General features: G+C 46.9%; 1 protein-coding gene across 1 annotated transcript in view; it reads right to left on the bottom strand.

Annotated features, from left to right (window-relative positions):
- Window positions 1-23,315, bottom strand: part of RSPH14 (radial spoke head 14 homolog) — an 832,917-nt gene that overhangs the window by 708,283 nt on the left and 101,319 nt on the right. Inside the window, exon 3 of the mRNA XM_069619850.1 lies at window positions 23,166-23,284. Coding sequence (XP_069475951.1) covers window positions 23,166-23,284 — 119 coding nt within the window. The remainder of the gene's footprint in view (window positions 1-23,165; window positions 23,285-23,315) is intronic.

Raw genomic sequence — 23,315 nt, forward strand, 5'->3', positions numbered from 1 at the left:
GGGCGTTCATGTATGCACTCGTCACGTTCGCTTTGGCAATGCCACTAGTATCTGCTGTGCAAGCAGAGGTGTTCTCACCCATAGTTGAGGTGGCCTGGCCTGCCTTGCAGAATGTGCCGATTTATTCATTTATTATATGGGAAGAGGGGTTATGTCATTTAGCTGATGATGAGTGGTGTTGGGGAGGATCTCGCGTCTAATGACGTTCATTTTATAAACAACTTTATTTTTGATTCCATTAATGTTTGATCTTGTGGCCGACTGCTTGCGCTATTTATGAAAATGTAAAATAAACATACTTTTTTTTTTTGTTTTAAAGAATGTGCGGTTACATAGAGTGATATGTTCCCAGCCACTGTAAAACTGAATTTGGGACACAGCTTGTGAGACTCGGGCATGTAGGGTGGCCTTGCCCCTCGGAAGGTTCCCTTCTCAGTGAACCGCCACAGCTGGGAGCACACCTTAACCACTCCCTGACTTGCTCCCCCCAGGATGGCACCCGAGTGCTGCCGCATTCAAGCATCCGCCTATCCCATTCCCCGCCCCAAATGGACTAGGAAACCGAGAGCTACATTTACAGCTCCTATGAGAGAACTGGTCCTGGCCGCACTAGGTCATGCCACGCGGCTTCCATTGGAATACCAGCCGGGTACATAGTGAACGCCACCTTACAGGCTGGTCCAGCGTAAGGGCTTTTTGAAAAAGATTGCCTGTTGCAAATGATGCTAGTAGTAAGAGGGCGCGACCCTGTCTTTGCGTCATTGCAAGCCAAATGCTGAGATATTGGGGTGAGCCCCCACAAGGTGCACCGTTTTGATGTGTCTTTTTAAATGGGACTCTCATACATAAATATACCCTTTGCACTCTGTAGGTTGTAACAATGATGGACCGCCAGTACATCAAGGTAAATTCTCGGGTTCTTTATTGCCATTTCCTAAACGCCTCCACAAGACGCAGGGATGGTAGGGGACACAAGATGACACGGGAAACACCGGGCTCACCCCCACACCCATCTTCTCAGCTCACAGCTTCACTCTCTTCTCCAACCGTCACCAGCAGAACACCTCCACACAAACATTCCACACAAACATTCCACTACAGATGACCTCACACTCAAAGCTAATCTGTAGGCCAGATTACTACACTTCTCCTCCCCTTAGAAACACAAAGCCAGTTACTACACCACTCCCTCCCATGGCAAAACAAAAGAATGACAAGGTAATGTGACCAGCGCAAGACCTTAACACCCCAACACAACACACTACACTACCAGAATTCCGCAACACAGCGGCCGCCTATGTACAGAAAGCCTAGTAACACCAATAATGGGAACCACACGAAAGGACATCATTTGCAGGACACCCTCGGACCAAGTAGAAAGTGCCAACGGCATGCAACCTAAAAACAACTCGCCACTCCCTCGGTCCACACCTCGAGGCCACAAAATAACAAACAGAGCACTTGCGCCTGTCCCGAGCTGCCCCTCAGGACCTAGGGCTGCCACCCCTAGCCAAACTATTGTTAGCCAACACTAACACAACTACCCTAACTAACTTACCCACCTTTGCACAAATCACTTTTCACTTCGGTCTGCCACCCCAAAGTCTCAGAGCTGCCCCTCCGAGCACTAACCAACCGCCCCCAAAGGAAGCAACAACAAAAGCCTGACAATGACCGAGGAACCACACGAAGAACCACGAACCTCAGTACATCAAGGTAAGTTCTCGGGTTCTTGATTGTCCATGTCCTGAACTCCTCCACAAGACACAGGGATGTAGGGGACACAAGATGACACGGGAAACACCGGGCTCACCCCCACACCCATCTTCTCAACTCACAGCTTCACTCTCTCCTCCAACCGTCACTAGCAGAACACCTCCACACAAACATTCCACACAAACATTCCACTACAGATGACCTCACACTCAAAGCTAATCTGTAGGCCAGATTACTACATAGGTCTTTAAATATCACTGCTCACCTTGAACGGTCCTCTCCTCCCCCGCTTGGTCACACCAGGCAGACTGCCCAAGAGGTACATTTTTTGGGTCATCAAGGGTACTTTGTGCTGTGTTGCAACCCACTTATACTGAAAAAGCCCTTCCCTAGGGAGTGTTTATTGACCTTATCAAAGTGGCCCCACCCACAGCATGCAGGCACTTCAAACAGGAGCAAAGGAAGGAATTTGCATGATAGAACTGCTGTTGACATGACAACGTTAAAGGTAATGCTTACAGCCAAGAGAGTGCTTACTAAACGCACCATTACTGCTGGTTCAAGTCTGAACACAAGCTTTGCCATGACAGGATTTGTTGATGGTACTTATCTCTAAATGGAGACCAAGAGGTTCTACAAAAAGAAGACGACCCTGGCAGACGACGATCTCTCCTTCATCGATAGAGCAGTAGAGCAGTATTGTCATGTGAGGCGCCAACCATGAAATGGGATCTTACCCAGAAGACAAAGGAGAATGTTCCTCCAGAGGCCAAGAAAACCTCAGTGCCTCCAGAGAAGAACAAAGTGCTCTTCAACCCCCAGAGGCCTCTCCTCTCCTGTCAGTCAGCGTGTTCACGGTGAGGATCTCCACAACATGGTCATGCTGACTAACAGGAGAGGACTCCTCTCCCGTCAGGTAGCGTGTCTACGCTGCAAGCGCAATAATGAGAGTCGCCGGGACAACGCTTCTGCCACCATCAAGAATGACCAGCATCAAGAATGGAAAGAAAACAAAATGAACTTTGATGAGATGGACAGCAAGGGCCACAATTCTTAAGCTTGGGGTTTCATATGTTATGCATCGTCTGTAAGTGTATTCGTGCTCCGGCCACTCCTTATTTTAGGGACTGCATTTCTTTGTGTCAGCCTTATAGAGAACTAAGCTCTTCTCAAGTGTTACTGTCTGTCCAGCGTCCCCCGCGTCTCTTCCCATGTTTGATCATTTCAGTGATTGGCTTGTCAATTGCGAATGCTCAGCCTGTTGAGTTACATCAGTGCTCTGCTTTGACATGGTTTCAAAACACTCCTTCAATATCATGTGTTGGTCTTTGCTTTTTCATCTTGGACAGTAGTTAACATCAACGCTGGATGCTTCTCAAGTACATTACATTTCTATGTCATTATTCACTCATATTATACTTTTGATTAATTGTGTTAAGCGCTTTGGGAAAAACAACCAGATACATACTTTCTGTCCTGGATCCACATAAGATTCACACATTCATTTCTGTGGAGCCTCTGGCAGCAGGCCACCTTTGCATCTCAACCCTAGACAGGCAGACCTCTCTCCCATCCACCCCCGGCCACCACACACCATTCCTCCAGCCTCCAAAGGCTCTCCAAAACACACTATGCAACTCCCTCCCCCGATGAATGCAGGTTCATTTCTGCATGCACGTTTTTATGCTGAATATCTGCAAACAAAGGAGAAAACGAACAGTGCTGTATCTTTGTGATCATAAGTGGCGGGGAGCTTCAGATCCGCTGGAAATCCAGCAAGGCCACGTCCATTGAAATGACTAAGCATGCAAGCTGGCTGCACAGAACTAGCAACCTGCAGCTCTCCCGACGGTTTGAAATCCTACTCCCATGATCCCTCCCCATAGACTGTGCTGGCTGGGGCTGATGGGAGATGTAGGCCAAAATATCTGACGAGCAAAAGGTGTACACAATGCCCAGAAGCTCCCATCAACCTCAGCCAGTATCATGAACAGCGAAGGTGGACTGGAGCTGTAAGCTGAATGTAGAGTAAAACTGCTGTTCACGGAGCCAAATGACCACACCTGGAAAGTGACAGTACCCGACAGCCAAAGCCTGTGCCCTGCACCATGTCCTGCCTCATCCCGGAAGCTGCTATACAGTGTAGGGAAAGATCACACACCTACTGTCTTCTCCGCAATCCTCACTGCCTGCTAAGAGTTGTGGAATAAAGGTGTCATTTATTTGAATGACTGGTTCATGGAGAAACACACGTTCCCGCTTCTGAGGTCAGCAGGACTGAAATGTGGTCCACAGGCAGCTAGACAACTAACAGGGTGGTACAAACAATCAGCAGGCATGCTATTTGCACAACATATATAATATAACGTTTATAACCGAAGAGGTTTCTAAGCGCAGACGCCGGATTCGAACCCGTGTTGCTCTGCATCATCTTGCTTCCAGGACGAGCGCATTGCCACGGAGTTATACTACCCGTGTCAACTGTGCTCTGTGCTGTGGCATGATGTACTGTAAATAAAAAGGCCTCGCACTCTATGAGATGGCATGGTGGCTGGGTGAAAGCATGACCTCAAAGAACTGCAAACATGAAAACAGACCGCACCAATGAATAGAGTTTTTGGAGCATAAACCTCAGTAGTTCATGATCACAGATGCAGGGACAGAACTTTGCAAGGCGGGGGACAGGATTGCAGAGGAGTGGCCATTATATAACATGTCTAGTACTATAATCAAGAATGAAATTTTTTGGTTTTTTGAGTCTGGTCCGGGCCTGATCAGTCCACTTCAAGGGACCTGGGGCCAGAAGACCATATCATGACAGCACACACTGCCCATCACACATGAAACGGTGCCTGGCAGGGGCTGGAGAAGAGTCTTGATCACAGCCCAGGTGGGTAATATCAGGTTATCATATACTGACAGTCACTTCTGCTCCCCCTGCTTTTAGATCCTCCCTGTAATCGATCTCACATTGTCCATCGCTGTACATAAGCGTCACGTGGCCCGGCACATCACCATAGGTCACCATGTGCTGGACACCATCCTGGCCATTCACAAACAAAACAGTAGCCTGGGCTTTCTTTTCCCTGCTAACTGCATTATGGTATGTGTAGTCTGAAAGAACTCCAAAAGAGGGCCAGGGATCAATCCTGGTGCGACCTGTTGCTCACAGTACGCAAGTTGTTAAACTATCATCATATTCGAGATACTTTAGTCCATTACTCAGTTCAACAACATGCTCCTTTACAAGATACCAATAGGTACAAGCTCAGTAGGTATTTCTTTTTTGTTTTAATTATTTTAATTGTGTAACAATTTTTAAAAATACAGCAAGCCTTTTCCCTCCATTCCTAAGTAAATCTTCTTAATTGTTAAATTGTTCCAGATTTATATATTTCATAAATAGAACCACTGCTAGAACCCACTGCATTTTTCCTCTGCTTGTTATTAAGTACCGCCATGCATCGTCGTCGTTGGTTTTAGAGGAGTTCAGTATTTTCCCCAGATATCTAGATCTCGTTGCTTGTGTTCCTGGACATGTTAACAGTGGATGTCGGCTAGTCGACGTTCTCTCTGTCTTTCCAGAAGCGGCACTTGTTCGTTTTAGAATGCCCTCTTATTGCCATGATTTCATTGGTTTTCAGTAGGTTCAAACGGAAGTGAAGGAATTGTCTGGCCATATTTTTATCTGGAAATTTTCCCAGGCATCCACCCACTTCCTTAACTTTCATTGGAACTGTAGGAACATTCTTAGTTAAATTGTATGTCTCTGTTGACTCAAGGGTCTTCATCCAATCCTTTTCTTTCAGTTTCTTTAAGACCTTGTTGGGTTTAGTTAGCAGGTTCTCTTCAGTGGCACTTAGGTCTTCTAGGAGTTTGCTGTTTTCAACGGCCCAACTTGTCAGCATCTTAGTCTTGCCACTGTCCATTTCCTTTTTTACTATGTCCAATGTTTTTGGTCAGTAGGTATTTATTTCATCTTTTCAAGATGCAGTATGCAGTGCAGAAGCCAATGCCTTTGGGAGTGGTCTCCGTCTTCAGGGCTAACAGCTGCAGTCAAAGAACATCATTAAATGACAGAGTCTTGTCATTCCACCCAATGGTGGTTGTTATAAAGCGCTGGCACTTAGGCTTAATACTGCCTCTATGAGGAGTCAGTCAGTAAATAGTCCAGACCGTGCAAAAAAGTCTAAAAATAACTTTCATAAAAGAAATAAAACAAATACAGTGTAAACAAAACATCTGAAGCCCAGACAGAAATTACCTTGGCTACCAAGCTGCGAGAAGAACAGCTCCCAGAAATAAACAAAACATACACCACAGATCGGTTCCATTTCTGTTTGAATGAACGGCTTTCATCTCTGCAGTGTTTAGTCCAAAATAAATCAAACAAAAAAACGACCAGGAAAGCTTCATTTTATCCTGCCACCGACCATCTAGAACCCCAAGAACAAAGGCAGATCCCCTAGTTGGCAAGCCACAAGGCAAATTGCTTAAAAAAAGAATCATATAGCATAGTTAATTGTTAGGATTTTGTTAGTAAAACATATGAAAAAAAAACACACTGGTCTTCCGAACCTGGGGCTATTTATTTATTGTTTGCTTCTCAGGCGCTTATACAACAAATAAAATACTGTTTCAAAGCGCCCCAGGGAGGAAACAAGGGAGTGAACACACATTACAAAACACAATATTTAAGAGCAGTGGTAGGAAAAAAGGACGAACCTACTGTGCCTTGTGTGTATTCAGAACGTGCAAGTGCAGCGAGAAGAGGGCAGAGGGGGTAACTGCAGGGGAGTTCGAGGTCATGGGTGAGCCACAGATGAAGTGCTAGGACTGTTGAGTGCTACCGGCCTGGAGCCGCGTTCGGTATAAGTGCGAACCCCCAGGGTGGAGGAGGTGCCAGTACAAGTGCTGAGGGTAGACAGGAGCTGGGCCAATTGGGTGTGGGAGGTCAGGGGCCCCGATGATGCACAAGGGCCCCGGAAACCAATCACAGCAACTGTGGGATTAGCAGAGAACTATGATCCACAGTCGGACTACCAATGTCATTGTACAGAAGGCGGCAGACCCCCCCCCCCCACCCCCTCTATTATAACTGGTTATTTATAACACACTTAATACCCGGGGATCAAACCTGTGTTGCTCTGCATCGTCTTGCTTCCGAGGAGAGCATGTTGCCCCTGAGCGATCCTCCCGAGCTCTAGAAAGTCAGGAGGATATTTGATGCCCACAGTGTACATAAGCTCCAAACCCATATTGTAAACCACAAATGTTCTTATTGTTTATGGAGGGGAAAACAAAAGCAACAAAATAAAATAATAAAACACGACCAATATAAAAAAGGCAGCAGCACTGAGTTGAGATGAACGACTGGTCAATTATTAGCCAGTTTGTTGGGTTTCAGAATTAGGGTCATTAGGGCTGTTGACATAGATAGTGGAAGTTTACCCCTCTCACAAATGTAATAACAAATATCGGACATAATACTCTATTGAAAACTATGGGATTCTATTGGGAGTGCAGCCACACCGTGGCATTTACTTTTCTTTATCAAGAGTTCAGATGATTGCCTGGCAACACAGAGAACCCCAGAATATAGGCGAGTAGAAGGAGATTGGGAGGCAACTCCATGTTGGAGAAGGAGTCTACTGGTGAATTTATGTAGAATAAATCAATACTTATGTTCCCGGTGAGGATGTAGGCTTGTTCATTGATCGAGTGTAATTTTCTTTGATCCTCCACCTTATTCCAGGCAGTTTGCCAGACTCTTCTCTGTACCCCTAGTTTGAAACGTACCTTGTGCCTCGCTACTTTATTCAGTACTAGGTTCCACTCTGAATCCTCTTCTGCAGACTTCAACCCTAAATCTGTTAGAGTTCATTTAGTGTCAGTGCAGGTGGTTATTATCATGCATCCACCGTTAACAACGCAGAGCATTGCAAGAGCCGCCAAGGCTGGTAAAAGAAACGTGCGCACTGCCCTTGCACACAGCCACAGGCGCTAATGTTATCAGCATCCGGTCACAGGCCAAGTGACACTGGGCTCCGACAGTGAATGGCATACAAACATGTACTGAATGCTACTCTGAATTCTCGTGCTGCTGACAGACACTCCTCTGACATCTGTCTCCTTCTCGAAGACTTTCACCTTGATGTCCTTGCTCTTACCGAGACATGGTTCAATGCTAGCTCCGTCACTGCTCTTGACACTCTCCTTCCTGAGGACTACAAAATCCGCTCCAAACCCAGACCCAACAGACCAGGAGGTGGGGTGGCCATCATCTTCCCTGAGTGGGTCCCTACCTCCATCATACCCACTCAATCCTACTCCTCTTTTGAATACCTCGTCTGTAGGCTTGGGGTCTTGCCTACTCTCTCTCTCACCCTCGCCACTATCTACAGGCCCCCTGATCCTATCTCTCTCTTCCTCTCTGAATAGGAAGAACTCTCCTCCTCCCTCTCAACCTCTTCTTCCAAACTCCTCCTCCTTGGTGACTACAACATCCACCTCGACTCCCTCTCTTCATCCACCTCTCAGTTCCATGTTTTTTCGCTCTCTCTATCTATCTCTCTCTCTCTCTCTGACACACTCTTCTGGTCACACTCTTGATGCCCTCATTTCTGGCTACATCCCTATCTCTAACCCGGTCACCACCGTGCTCTCCTGGTCTGACCACCCTCTCCTTTCCTCCCACCTGGGGCCCCTTAGCCCTTTATCTGAGCCACCCCCAGCACTGCCAGCCTCCTTCATCGCCATCTGACCAATGAAGCCAGTGTCAGTCGATGCATTTTGAAAAGGGGAAATGGGACGGCCCCTTCCCCTTGCCAACGTACAAACTATGGCCAACAACGTCACGACCCAAGTACCCTCAGCGGGATGAGTTCACAACTCTGTCCACTGCCTCGGATGTCAACATCCACCGTGACCATGGCCCACCTGTGAAACCTGGCCGCATCCCACTGAGAGCACAAGGTGGGAAGCAAGACGGAGCCGAGACCGATCGCATGGACCAGCTTGACTAAAACGTCTCACAACCTAAGCCACCATCGTTAGAGATGTCATGACGACATAGCTGCAACAGACAGAAACACATGTGCTGCTACGCACCTGGATCAGACACGCACCAAACCACACGAAGAACATGCTCAGAGCTATGACGTAGCGGACCATGTACACTCACAGACGTACATCGTTATTGTTTTTCACATAGGCCAGCAATCGCTTCACAGAAACGGAAGACGCCAGAAGAGTTTGTGTATATGCTTGCAGAGGCCTCATGCTAATAACCCTGGCAACAAGACCCTATAACTGGACCGATGTGCAAGGAGCCACACCACACCCCCACACCCTGCCTTATGGACCTTACGCCACAACATGCAACCAAGTCGAAGTAGGCCGCAAACCAGAGTCCAGACCCAGAGCAGTTCATACAGAGCTACAAGGTGCTGAGCATGCAGAACAGCCCCTGATTGGAGCCCCGCAGCCAAGGTTGCGATGTTACAATCCACATTCCGTGCTCTCCAAGCCAAGGTGATACCTGACACTGCTACGACTACCCGGAACAAAATACAAATCAAATCCCCTTAATTCTGCCTCAGCTACGGTCTCTCAACAGATGACAATGCCGACCTGATACGACGCCAACTCCCGAGGACTGAAGAAACACTGGTGTCCCACGAATGAGACACAGCTCGCAACAAAGTTGTAACAACCCATACACAAGCGGCGATGGGAAAGGGGCGCTCTAATGGCAAGTAGCAGGACCTGTCCATTGTCGTCCACTGACACAGTCACACATTGTTGCTAACCCCAGGTACATCGCGGGCTGAGAACAATGATGGACCCAGGCTTGGGGGCTCACTGAGGGACCAATCAGGGAACGGGGGGCTAACCACTGATGACATTTAATACAACCAATCACTAATCCTCTCCATGTAACCTTTTAGAAGTAACAACTTTTAGGGATGACCCAAGCATACCACCTAACCTCTACTCTACCAATAACACTCTTCACTATACGGGTCTATACTGAACCTACCACTCGGGGAACCAACCCGGAGTGGCGGTAGGTTTGGGGACAAGCTTTCACAGATGACGCACATTGTTAACAGCAGTAACTAGCTCTTGTGTGGGCTTCCTACTTCTTTGGTACGTGGAAGGAGTTAGGGCCTTCTGAGAGCTGGAGGTCCGCGGACCCCGGGAACGGCTCTGCCGACCACCAGAAATTACCCTAACAATTTGCCTCCACCTTCATTTCCCCCCCACTTCCGACTCTCCTTCTGACTCAGTCCTTGCTAACCTGAACCTCTCCATAACCAACACAGTTGACATTTTTGCCCCCGTCATGAGGATCCACCTAAAACCTGCCTCCAAGAACAAAAACTGGTACGACTCGGATCTAACATGTCTGAAACTCAAGTGCAGAGTTGCTGAACGAAAGTGGCATACCTCAGTTTCATCCTCCGACAAGCAGGCCTGCCGCCTGCTCCAAAAGGCAATGTTGCTTCTCTATCCGCTCCATGAAGCGGGCCTACACCCAAGCCTGCATCTCTGGAGCCACTAACAACACAGCCACACTTTTCAAAATCTGCAAGGAATTCGCCAATCCAGTTGCATTTTTCACCTCTCTCCTTCCTTCCCAGGCTCTCTGCACCGCTTAGGCCTCCAATTTCACAATAAGAACCTAGGACATCTTGTCCTCACTCTCTTCCACTCCCATCTCCACTCCTGCGGGTGCTCCCCTGCCTCCCTTGGCTCCCTTCCTTCCACCCACCTCACTCTCCTCTCTCCTACCCATAGCACCAGATGAGGTCTCTAAAGTTATCCGCTCAATGAAGGTCTCCTCCAAACAGGTGCTCCTCTGCTCTTCAGAACCATTAAGGACAACATCTCTCTCGCCCGGCTCTTACTGACTTCTGTAACCACTCCTTCGCCGCTGGCTCTTTCCCTCAAGCACTATCTTGTGCACAGTCTCTTAAAAAGCCGTCCGCTGACCCCTCCTGCCCAGCTAACTATTGCCCTATTTCCACTAACCCCTTCCTGGGTAAACTCCTGGAGAAGCTGGTCCCCCTAACTTAACCTCCACACTGATCTTGTTGGTTGCCTTGTTGACCATCAATCTGGATTCCGGGCACCCATAGGCATGGAACCTGCTCTCCTGAATACCTGTGTAACCATGCTCACAAATCTAGACTCCAACTCCCCCGCTGTTCTCATTCTCCTTGATTGCTCCTCTGCCTTTGACATGGTCAACCATTCTATCCTCATAAAAGGACTCCGACACCCTCAGCATCACTCACCGGGCACTGGATTGGCTGACCTCTTTCCTCACTAACCGCCCACCCAGCTGCAGCTGGGCCCTTTCTCCTCCACCACCACACTCTCTCTACCTTTGGCGTCCCCAGGGCTCGATCCTATTGCCATGGCTGTTCAATATCTAACACGCTCCTCTTGCTCACCTGATCTCCTCCTTCCTCCTTCTCTCCTCATTTCCAGTGTTATGCCGATTACACACTGCTTTCCCTCAAACTTCCTTCTACTACCTCCCCTATGCCCTCCTTCAATCCAGACTCTATGTCCGCCATTCACGCATGGTGTATAGCTAGCAATCTAACTTAATGCCAGTAAGATGGAGATCCTTCTCATTGGGACACCTGTTGTGTCCTCTTTCCATGTCCCTCATTGCTTTAGTTGGGAAGTAAGTCCCATTTCTATTATTGTTTATGTTGAAGTGGGCTGCGCCCCACGTAGAGGGGAAGAGGCAGGGTTACCGCCTCAGGCGCCAGTTTCGCGCCGATCATTAAAGAAGTTAGAAGTCCCGTAATTCGGCTCCCGTGTTTCATTGTCTCTGATTAATTGCCTGCCGTGCTAATGTGATTGCTGCTTCCGACACGAGTCGGATTATAACAATGGCGACGAAGATCTGCTAACCGGGTCATCGCGCCCGGTTGAACCCTTTTGTTTGTGCCCCAGCGAGGTGCGAGAGCTGCACTCGCTGTTCCTCAATGCTTCAATACTTCAAAGACAAGCGATCGTTCGTGCTCCAGTAGCAGTGGTGATACGGAGCACAACGGCTCATCCGCACGCATACGCACATTTGTTCAGTGCATTTCTATATTGTCACCGCCATGGAGAAAAGTACAGCCAGAGACACTATCCCAGGAAGCAAAACCGTGTGGGCCCTACAACGCTCCTGCCTCCTATTGAAAGCACGCTGTGCTGAACTGCAGAGAGAGGCCTGCCCAGGAGTGAGTTGAATTACAGCGAATCATGTCCCTGCAACCATGTCGGAAGACAACTCGGATAGCGGCCTCCAGAGCCCTCAGACCAGCTCCACGCCCAGGCCTGCCAGCATCAGGGAGGAAGGCATCTCCGAATCTCTACAGCTACAAGCAGTGTCACATTTTGACATGTCAGACATGAATAATCTGGCACCCAGGTGGGCCAGATGGCTAAAAGAACTTCATATTTACATTGATGCCTCCGGAGTGAGAGCGGAACGCTGTTTGAGAGGAATCCTGTTACACTCACTGGGTCCCACGGTACGCAACATCGTTTTCGAAATGCCCGATTCCAGCACTGACTCATTCCAAGGTATAATTGACTCATTGAACACATACTTTGCACCCTTAAGGAACGTCGATTATGAGAGACATGTATTTCACACAACTACCCAAGACAAAAATGAAAGTATGGACAATTTTATTATGAGACTAAGAAAAAGAGCCAAGTGTTGTGATTTTGACAAATATTCCACCGACAAGGCACTTAAATCACAAGCCATTGCAGGGTGTGGGTCCCCTGAATTTTCGCAAAAAACTGCTGCAGAAAAGCATAACGCTAGAAGAAATACTTCAAATAGCAAGGGCTGATGCGGCGTTAATTCTACAAACTGAGTCGCTGCGAAACATCACCATCACGCAGACTGCCAATGCAGCATCAGTTTGCCTAATTCGCACTCCAGCCAACTCGTCAGATCAAAGAAAGTGTTACAGATGCGGCTTTCGATTTCCTCATGTGGGACCGTGACAAATGAGGTGGGTGGGGGGAGAACCATTTCCAGTCCGTTTGCAAAAACATTAAGTTCTTCCAAAGCACTGAGGCCAACAGAGAATCCTGGAAACAGAATGGCCGAAGCTCAAGGTGGGAAAGCCCGCGCAAACACACGAACCACTCCACCGCGCCCAGCAGGCGGCGCTCGCCCAATTCGTCAAGGGAGCACACCCCATCCACCCGGTGGCGGGAAGAAAGGAGAGACACATCCAGTCATCGTAATAGCAGACATCATTCTCCACACCGAAAACCAAGACAAAGGATCAGGTACCTGGATGAATCACCACAAGACAGAAGAAACGCCAGATCATAATCATCCAGTGGAGAGAGAAAACGAGCATACGTTCATGCTATTGGTAATGACACCACAGACGATTACAGCCCCACATTGTTGCTTCAACTAAATGGACAACATCTGGAATTTCTAATTGATACAGGTGCTGCTGTCAATGTTATAAGCGATATAGTATACAAAGCCCTCAAAGTGAAGAAAGAATTACGGAAAGCGGACACATTAATATATCCATACGGGTCCAACAAGCCGCTGGACTGCAAAGGAATGTTCACTGCAAAATGTCAGTACAAAGAGCAAAATCAAAAGGTACTAATATATGTAATCAAAGGGGAAGTCCCTGGGGGCAGCATATTAAGCTTCTGAACAGCCATTCAAATGGGACTAATCAGCATTATGTACCAAATCATGTCCGCCTACACCTCCAGCGCAAAGGACATGATTCAAAAGATGTTCCCATCCCTATTTAAAGATCTAGGCCGTCTAAAGGACAGACAAATCAAGCTACACATAAACCCGCACATACCACCGATAGCTCAACATTATCGAGGTATTCCGCTCAACATACAGAGACAGGTTGAGGATGAAATACAGTCGCTACTACAATAGGACATTATTGAGCCAGCATGCGGCCCAACACCCTGGTTCTCACCAATTGTACCAGTACCCAAGAAAGATAGCAAATCAAGCATACGCATCTGTGTCGACATGCGCGCCCCAAATGTAGCCATTGAAAGGGAGCGACACTTAGCCCCACGCATGACAGATAAGATGCACCTACTACATGGGGCCTCCATATTTTCAAAACTAGACCTGAACAAAGGCTACCATCAGCTTGAACTTCATCAAGATACATCACCACATTCTCAACTCATCTAGGACTGTTCAGATACAAGAGATTAAGCTTCAGAGCATTGTCTGCTGCAGAAATCTTCCAAAACGAAATCCATCAAATCATTAAACACATCCCCCATTGCCTGAACTATAGCGACGACATTCTCATTTTCGGCACCTCACAAGAAAGTCATGACGACACCCTAAGGAGAGTCTGCATGGCCCTAGAAAACGCACACCTCACTTTAAATCCGCAAAGTGAGGGATCAGTAAAACCACGCTAAAATTCTTTGGACAAATATTTTCCAATAAAGGCATGCGCCCAGACCCTGAGAAGGTGTAAGCACTGATGGACGCACCCACCCCCACCTCTCCATCTGCCATACGCTAATTCCTAGGGATGGCTAGTTATTGCACCAGATACATCCAAGATTTCGCATCAGTGAGCACACCATTAAGACTCCTCACAGGAAAAGACCGCGATTACCATTGGACAGCAGAGTGTGAGGATGCATTTCAAGAGATCAAACGTTGCATCGCATCAGCCTCATGCATGGCCTATTATGATCCCACATACGACACTGAACTCACCGTGGACGCCAGCCCAGTCCCTCTGGGAGCCATCCCAGCACAATCCAGACCCGGGGCATCACCAGACTCACCTAAGGGCATAGTAGTTTATGCCAGCCGAAGCTTGTCACCTGCAGAGTGTGCCTACTCCCAACCTGAAAAGGAGAGCCTCACAGTTGTGTGGGCGTGCAAACATTATCATCTCTTTCTGTACGGTCGCCCGTTCACTGTTGTCACAGACCACCAGGCCCTCACCACGATCTATGGAAAGCCCACTACCAAAATGCCACCCGCATTGCCAGGTGGGGCCAGCGGCTACAAGAATACTTATTTACGATTATACATCGTCCAGGAAAAGACAGCAACCCAGCAGACTTCCTATCGAGATATCCTTTGCCAGCCCGAGAGGAACGTCAGTCAGAAAAAGCAAACCAATACGTCAACTACCTGGTCAACAACGCACTCCCAAAGCACATTTCCACTGCTCAGCTGGTGGAAGCCACGGGCAGTGACAAACTGCTTCGAATTGTACAGGAGTGCGTACAATCAGGACAGTGGCACGTGGAAGATCAAGACAAAATCGACCTTATCTCCCCAGGAGGAAGCACAATTACGCACCTTGAAACTAGTGCAACACACATTGTCCAGGGCCCCGGAGGGACTGCTCCTCAAGGAAAACGGGATTGTAATCCCAGCCAGCTTGCAAAAACAGGTACTGGACATAGCTCATGCAGGGCATCGTGGAATAATATCCACAAAGAGACAACTCAGGACAAAAGTCTGGTTTCCAAAAATGGATGAGAAGGTGGAAAGTCTCCTGAGCAAATGCCTTACATGTCAAGCGGTAGCCCCGAGGACATTCCCAGCACCGCTAAGGCCATCCAAAATGCCCCTACAAGTTTGGGACGAAGTGGCAGTGGACTTGTTTGGACCTTTAGATAATGGAAAGTATGCCCTATTAATCGTGGATGAAATGTCACGCTTCCGGGAAGTACACCTCATACACTCAACCAGAGCACAGGCCGTAATACCCGCCCTGGATAAGACATTTGCCGACTATGGAATTCCGTCGACAGTAAAGTCGGACAACGGACCACCCTTTAGTGGTCATGACTTTGCAATGTTCGCAGAACATTTGGGATTTCAGCACATGACAATAACCCCACTATGGCCTCAAGCCAATGGGATGGCTGAAAAGTTCATGAGCAGTCTCAAAAGAACACTGCAAGTCTGTTCCATCACCAATGGGTCTTTTATGCAAGCCATCTGCACGCTACTGAAATAATATCGGAACACTTCACACAGCACCACAGGTGAATGTCCATCCACCTAAATGTTTAGTCGAATCATACGGACAAGACTTCCTCATAACCCTGGTGTCCATCCGCCTGCGGCCATCATTGAAGATGCCCGAGCAAAAGACAAGGCCAACATGGAAAGCATGAAGATGTATTCTGATCAAAGGAGACACGCCAAACTATGTCAAATTCAAGTGGGTGATGTAGTGTTAGTACGACAAGACCAAAACACCAAGGACACCCCTGCGTTCAGACCCGAACCCATGAGAGTAACTCACATCAATGGGTCAATGATAACAGCGGCTAGCCCGCGTGGAACCATCACGAGAAACTCGTCACTCTTCAAAATATTTGAAGGTAATTCAGAACATGATGGAGACACCACCCCAGCCACATATGCATCTTCAGACATAGAGTCTGAATACCGAGGAGAAGAGCGGGATGCTGACGACAGTGACAGTGATACCTCAGCAAACAGGACCGTGACTCCAAGACGCAGCCTGTTGAAACGGACCATACACAGACCTACCAGATGGATAGAAGAATTGAACTAAAGTCCACTTCTTCTTTAAGTCACAGGGAGATGTTGTGTCCTCTTTCCATGTCCCTCATTGATTTAGTTGGGAACTAAGTCCTATTTCTATTGTTGTTTATGTTGAAGTGGGCTGCGCCCCACGTAGAGGGGAAGAGGCGGGGCCAGTTTTGCGCCGATCATTAAAGAAGTTAGAAGTCCCGTAATTCGGCTCCCGTGTTCCATTGTCTCTGATTAATTGCCTGCCGTGCTAATGTGATTGCTGCTTCCAATACGAGTCGGATTATAACACCTGAGCCCTCTTTTTCTCCTACCCTCTGGCCACCCTCTTTGGGCCCTCTACCCCCACCATCCTGTGAGGTCAAAAAAACTCAGGGTCATCTTCGATTCCGCCCTCTCCTTCACGCCCTCACATCATGGGCCTTACAAAGAAGTCCCACTTCCAGCTCTGCATCCTCAGAGTCATTCTCCCTTTCCTCACCTTCCGACAGATGCTCAAGGTCTCCAGAGCTCTGGTCCTCTCCAGGCTGGACTACTGCAACATCCTCTTTCTCAATCTCACTCTTTCCTCCCTATGCCCCCTTCAGCTAATCCAGAATAGGGTTGCAAGACTTATCCTCAGCCTCAAGCCCAGGGACTGTATCTCTCCAGCCCTAAAATATCTCCACTGGATCCTGCTGGCCGCGAGGAACAAATTCAAGACCCTCTCCATCATCCACAAGGCTTTCTGGAGCCTTTCCCTCCCCAAATACTCCCCTGCTAGAATCCTCGCATCTCTAACTCCAACTCTTGGATTGTCAAACGCTTCTCCAAGCAGAGTGTGGGGGCAGATCTCTTTGCTCGGTTGGTGCCTCCCTTTGGAACATCCTCCACGCCCCTTTCAGACTTGAGCCGGACCTCCTTAAGTTCCGGAAACTGCTCAAAGCTCTGCTTTTCTCCACCTCTTTCCCTTCCTTGTTAATCACCACACAGCCGCTGAGACCGGGGGCCTGGTCCTCATGAATCTCAAAGGATACCACGCCTTCTACCCAGTTGATACCAGCACCTCCCCCCAATGCAATGCCCATACAGCTAAGGAGATGAGCCCCCTTTCAATTTATAATTAAAAAACAGACCTCTCTCTCTTCTTCCTTTGCTCGCTAAACTCTTTGAAAGAGCTACCCACATTAAAATTCAAAAATATTTGAATCAGCACTTCTTGCTTCCCCCCCCCCCCCCCCCCCCCAAGTCAATATGATTTTGGACCCATCCGTTCCACTGAAAGAGCCCTTCTTTATGTCACCAACTCTCTATATGTGTTGCGTACAATAAATCTTCTATTCTTATTCTGCTGGATCTTTCCACTGCCTTTGATACTGTTGATCATGCAACCCTGCTTTCTGCCCTCACAGTCTATTATTTTCTGAACCGGTTATTCATTGGTTTTGCTCGTATCTTTCAGATCGTAATTACTCAGTCACCTCGGCACGTCCTAAGTCCTCTTCCAGTCGCGTTACTTATGGTGTTTCCCCAAGGCTTAGTACTAGGTCCTTTGCCTTTCTCTATCTCTACTATCCCTCTTTTTTCTCTTATTGAATCTTTCAAATTTTGCTTTTTCTCACTTCTATTCTGACTCCCAGATTTTCTTTTCCTTCTGACGTTTCTCTGATTATCTTCATTCTTCTGTGTTTACCTGTCTCTCAGCTGTCCAATCCTGGATGTCATTGTGCTGCCTTCATTTTAACCTCTCCAAAACAGAGATCTGTTACTTTCCTCTATACTCTCCCTACCTGTCCCCTCCTTCCTCCCGGTCTCTTTCCCCTTTGCTAGCCTTTTCTTCTTCTGCATGTCAGCTTGGCATCATCTTCGACCCCTCACTCTCCTTTTCCTCTCATATCTCTCTATTTGACAGCATCGGTCACTTTCAACTTCCCAATATTCTTTGTATGTGTCCCTTGCTGTCATTTCATGCTGCTAAACTTCTTATCACGTCCTCAATAATGTGTCCCGCCTCGATAACTGCTCTGCGCTCTTCGTGGGTCTGCCTTCCCCACATCTTACTCCACTTCACTCAGTTTTCAATTCTGCCATTCGTCTTCTTTTCTTAATCCCCTACTCGTTCTCCATTTTCTCCTTCTCTGCGCTCGATCTCCCTACTTCATGACTCTCATCTTCTTTTCGTTCCCTGTGTATTCTCTTTAAATGTTATCACGGGCTGCTCCTTCTTACCTTGCTGCTCTTTTCTCTTCCTACTCACCTTCCTGGCCCATTCATTCACAACACCATTATCATTATGGTGAGCGATTGCCACATTCCATGCATTCTATTGCCACATTACAGGCTTACGGACCCATTCATCTGACCTTTGCCTTTCCATTTAAGAGGCAGAATGATTTTACTTGCCTCCGGTTGGGGGTTTTAAAGGCCTGCCGGATAGGGCGGAATCCACAGCTGAATTTCCCTCTTGCTTACTATATATAGTGTCAGTTACATTTCAATTTAACCTTTACATTTGGGATCATCCTCCTAAGGATTTTGTTTTTTTCGCCTCTGAAGAAATCCAAGATAATGGCCATGTGTGCATGATCCAAGATCACAGTTCCACCCATTGCTGCGTCCATGATGAGGTCAGGCAGGCGCGCAGACGTCAACAAATCAAAAGTCGGCACAATGTGAGGGAGGAAAAAAAAGGGGTAGTATTTCATAAGGTAAATTACTGTCCATGGTTCCCCTACGTTTAAAGTGTCTTGAAAGAGCACAGGGCGCCCAGATCCTTCAACCCAGCAGCGGAATATGCAGAGAACGTATCCAATTTCTGACCCTCTAATAGATTTCCCCCATCTTTGACTTAAAAGGTATATATATTTTCACTATTACAGCAATATCCTCAATCATAACCTCCCACAGGAACAACATCCCTCCTCACAAGAAATGACACTTCCCTGGGATAGTATATCTTTTTATGGAACACAACTGCCAAGACTCAAGACTTAGAACTGGAACAACTGGATGGGTCCTAATTATATTTCTCATTTAGAAGGTATTCTATTGTGCGCTTCCTGCAAAAGAGTCTCACCAGCCAGCTGCAGTAATACGCCACTATGTTTAACCAGAGGGTTAAGACATTTGCACTTGAAGACTGTGTTGTTATAAGTCGCCCATTAAATAGTGGTCGAATATATGGCAGAAGATCTTTTTCAATCTATCTTCTAAATCTACAAAAGTGAAAGTGTGTGGGTGTGTGTGCTGGTTTGTGGCTTGGGGGAAGCGTTATGCCTTATACAATTCCACACCGTTTCACCAATCTGCACCAAGTTTTGCATAGTTACCTGTTAGGACCCTGCGGACATTATTGGCCAAATGACATTTGGACACCCCACCCTTTTCCCCGGATTCCAGCACCTTCACACATGAGACGGTTGCCTGAAATCGGCGAAACATCAATGTGGTCGTAGAAGGACTGGTCCTCAACTCTAGAAAGCACGGTTTCTGGGACATTTGCACCGCAATACACTGCAACGAACTGCATCATGCCACGGTGAGGCAACAGGTGGGGAGAGAGCACAGTAGGTCCCAGTATGCAGCAGCACACCAACTCTCGCCTCCCCCCACACGTCTGCTCCGGGGTATATCAGCCAGCCACACATGCCCATTCTCAGTGCAGTTTGCCTCAGAGTGCAAAGCACATCAAGTGATAAGCGAATCGGAACAGCGACCTACAGGATCATTGATTTTCAACAATTGATTAGAGTGTTGTCGAGTTTGTCCAGAGAACCTGTTTGGAGAACGGGTAATTTTTGCTAGTTCAATATAAAAGCTAAAGAAAACGTGTGCAGTAAGAGAACAGACAAGTGATCACCCATGCACACTAGCAGTCAGACAGGCATTTCATGAATGTTTGCAGGTATCAAATTGCCCTATGAATGGCAGAAGACAAATACATAGATTGCACGCCCAGCACATGCCAACACCCACACGCAGGACATGGAAATTCATTATGAGCAAATGAATACATAGGAAGCATGACTTCATGAACCAGAGTGTACATGGACAGTAACAGAAGGAGGGGGGAGGGGGGAGGGGGGTTTCTCCCCAAACTAGGGACGTGCTAGTCTCATCCCCCTCGCACGGTCAACACAAAATAAGGCCAATGGGAGGTTACGAGCAGACTGCCAACGGGAGGTTACGAGCAGACTGAATGTACATCAATGTATAGATGGAGAGATTTGGTGAGGAATTTGTGGACATCAAACAACACAACGCCAGTGAGAGAATACGTTCAAAGAGTACACATTAAACTAACATGCATTAAACATTCATGATTCAATTAACTGTATACCAGCAGCCTGAGATTGGTTGGTCAAAACAAAGATAAGAAAATATCCAATCACAGGTGCACTGCAGGAAAGGAGGAACACTGGCAAGTGTTCAAGGGTTGGTGTCAAAGGGTGAGGTGCCTGTCCTTTCTATGCCTTTATCAACTATAGTTCTTTATGAGGGCCACAGGGCCTTTAAGAGGACGGGCCAATACGCCCAGTATCTGTCAGAAAACAGTGGGCTTCTTATAGTGAACCCCAAACATCACACCAGATGGAGAAGGTCCATTGAGGAGTAAAGGGTAACTGTAGGTGCAGAGTCCAGCAACCCATTCCTCCCGCAAACCCCAACTTTATGGTCCCAGGCCATACTAACTGAGGAGGCATCTCAGTGGGCACTGTTCATGTGCTCACTCAGAAGAAACTGAGCCGCACCCAGAGGAGGGTTAGAACGTGGACTGAGGTCGCCCATCACGAGGGATTCGAAATAAATACCACTGCACTTTTGTTATAAGTATTTACAAAGCTAGGCAGTTGGTCTAGTCCTCCATGTGCAAGCGAGACATTGCAAGTCAGGCTAGAAGAACTGCCCCCAGCTCCAAAATCCGGACACCTAGACTTATATGGATGAAATGTAACAGTCCCATCAATATCTGGACACCTAGACTTACATGGATGAAATGTATCAATGCCATCAATATCCAGACACCTAGACTTACATGGATGAAATGTATCAATCCCAGCAATATCTGGACACCTAGACTTACATGGATGAAATGTATCAATCCCATCAATAGCAGGAACCTAGACTTACATGGATGAAATGTAACAATCCCATCAATATCCAGACACCTAGACTTACATGGATGAAATGTATCAATCCCATCAATAGCAGGAACCTAGACTTACATGGATGAAATGTAACAATCCCATCAATATCTGGACACCTAGACTTACATGGATGAAATGTAACAATCCCATCAATATCTGGACACCTAGACTTACATGGATGAAATGTAACAATCCCATCAATATCTGGACACCTAGACTTACATGGATGAAATGTAACAATCCCATCAATATCCAGACACCTAGACTTACATGGATGAAATGTAACAATCCCATCAATATCCAGACACCTAGACTTACATGGATGAAATGTAACAATCCCATCAATATCTGGACACCTAGACTTACATGGATGAAATGTAACAATCCCATCAATATCTGGACACCTAGACTTACATGGATGAAATGTAACAATCCCATCAATATCCAGACACCTAGACTTACATGGATGAAATGTAACAATCCCATCAATATCCAGACACCTAGACTTACATGGATGAAATGTAACAATCCCATCAATATCCAGACACCTAGACTTACATGGATGATATGTAACAATCCCATCAATATCTGGACACCTAGACTTACATGGATGAAATGCAACAATCCCATCAATATCTGGACACCTAGACTTACATGGATGAAATGCAACAATCCCATCAATATCCAGACACCTAGACTTACATGGATGAAATGTATCAATCCCATCAATATCTGGACACCTAGATTTACATGGATGAAATGTATCAATCCCATCAATATCTGGACACCTAGACTTACATGGATGAAATGTATCAATCCCATCAATATCTGGACACCTAGATTTACATGGATGAAATGTATCAATCCCATCAATATCCGGACACCTAGACTTACATGGATGAAATGTATCAATCCCATTTTGCCCCAGAGCATGTGAATATACAAACACATCAAATCAATTCAGCACGTCAATGCCCTGTGCCACTGAGTCCCCCTGTCATGCTTGCACCTCTTCTTTATCATTCATTCTGTTCTTAACCGCACATGGTTCTTTTTTTGTTTTCAGTTCCCTCACACAAAACCCCTATTGAACTGCTTGCTCCCAGGCTCACGTTCAACGCACCAACGCAGGGATTTGAAGCCTGCAGATCTCCAGATGTTTTGGACTACGACTCCCATGATCCCTTACAATTGCCTGAGCTAGGCAGGGTCTATAGGCGTTGTAGTCTAACACAACTGGAGAGACAACGTTGCAGACACCTGCTAAAGACAAGCAAATCATCAAAAGAGCATCAATTGAAAGGGTGCAGGGCAGAACCATCTTTTCGCCAATTTTATCAGTACTCAAGTAAAAAGTCTACAAGTGCTGATAAACGTTCCCAAAGACAGCACCAAAACGTGAAGAGAGACGCAACATTCCAAAAACATCCTCAAGCACGCGCGTGAACAGAAGCACATGTGCAACGCTTAATACACTGATTAGTTAAATACGCATTTAAGCACAGTATGCGGGCCACTTCAGACATTGCAAGATGTTTTCAGAACATATTGACATTTTTTTATTTTACTTTCCTTCTGATCATATTTTCATATACACGAATTATATGAAATGTGCTCAATGTTTATTGCTCGGTGTTTGTGGAGGGTAGTGTTTTCATCCATCTTTGACTGTACACTGAGATACAAGGGCTGCATAGAAGGAGGGGAATGTGCAGTGAATGTTTTCAGGAGCAATTTCTTACCGTAAGGAAACTCCGAAAGCATCGCGAAAGCCTTGTGCATGTTCACTCTGCAAAGATCGACAGGATCATCCAACAGCTGTGACAGGGGAAGAATGACGTCACTTCGTAGAAAGCCATCCCTGGAAAGAGACACAAAGAGAACACAAGACA

Source organism: Ambystoma mexicanum, chromosome 10 (genome assembly GCF_040938575.1).
Source record: "Ambystoma mexicanum isolate Mex_15411 chromosome 10, UKY_AmexF1_1, whole genome shotgun sequence".
NCBI lineage: Eukaryota > Metazoa > Chordata > Amphibia > Caudata > Ambystomatidae > Ambystoma > Ambystoma mexicanum.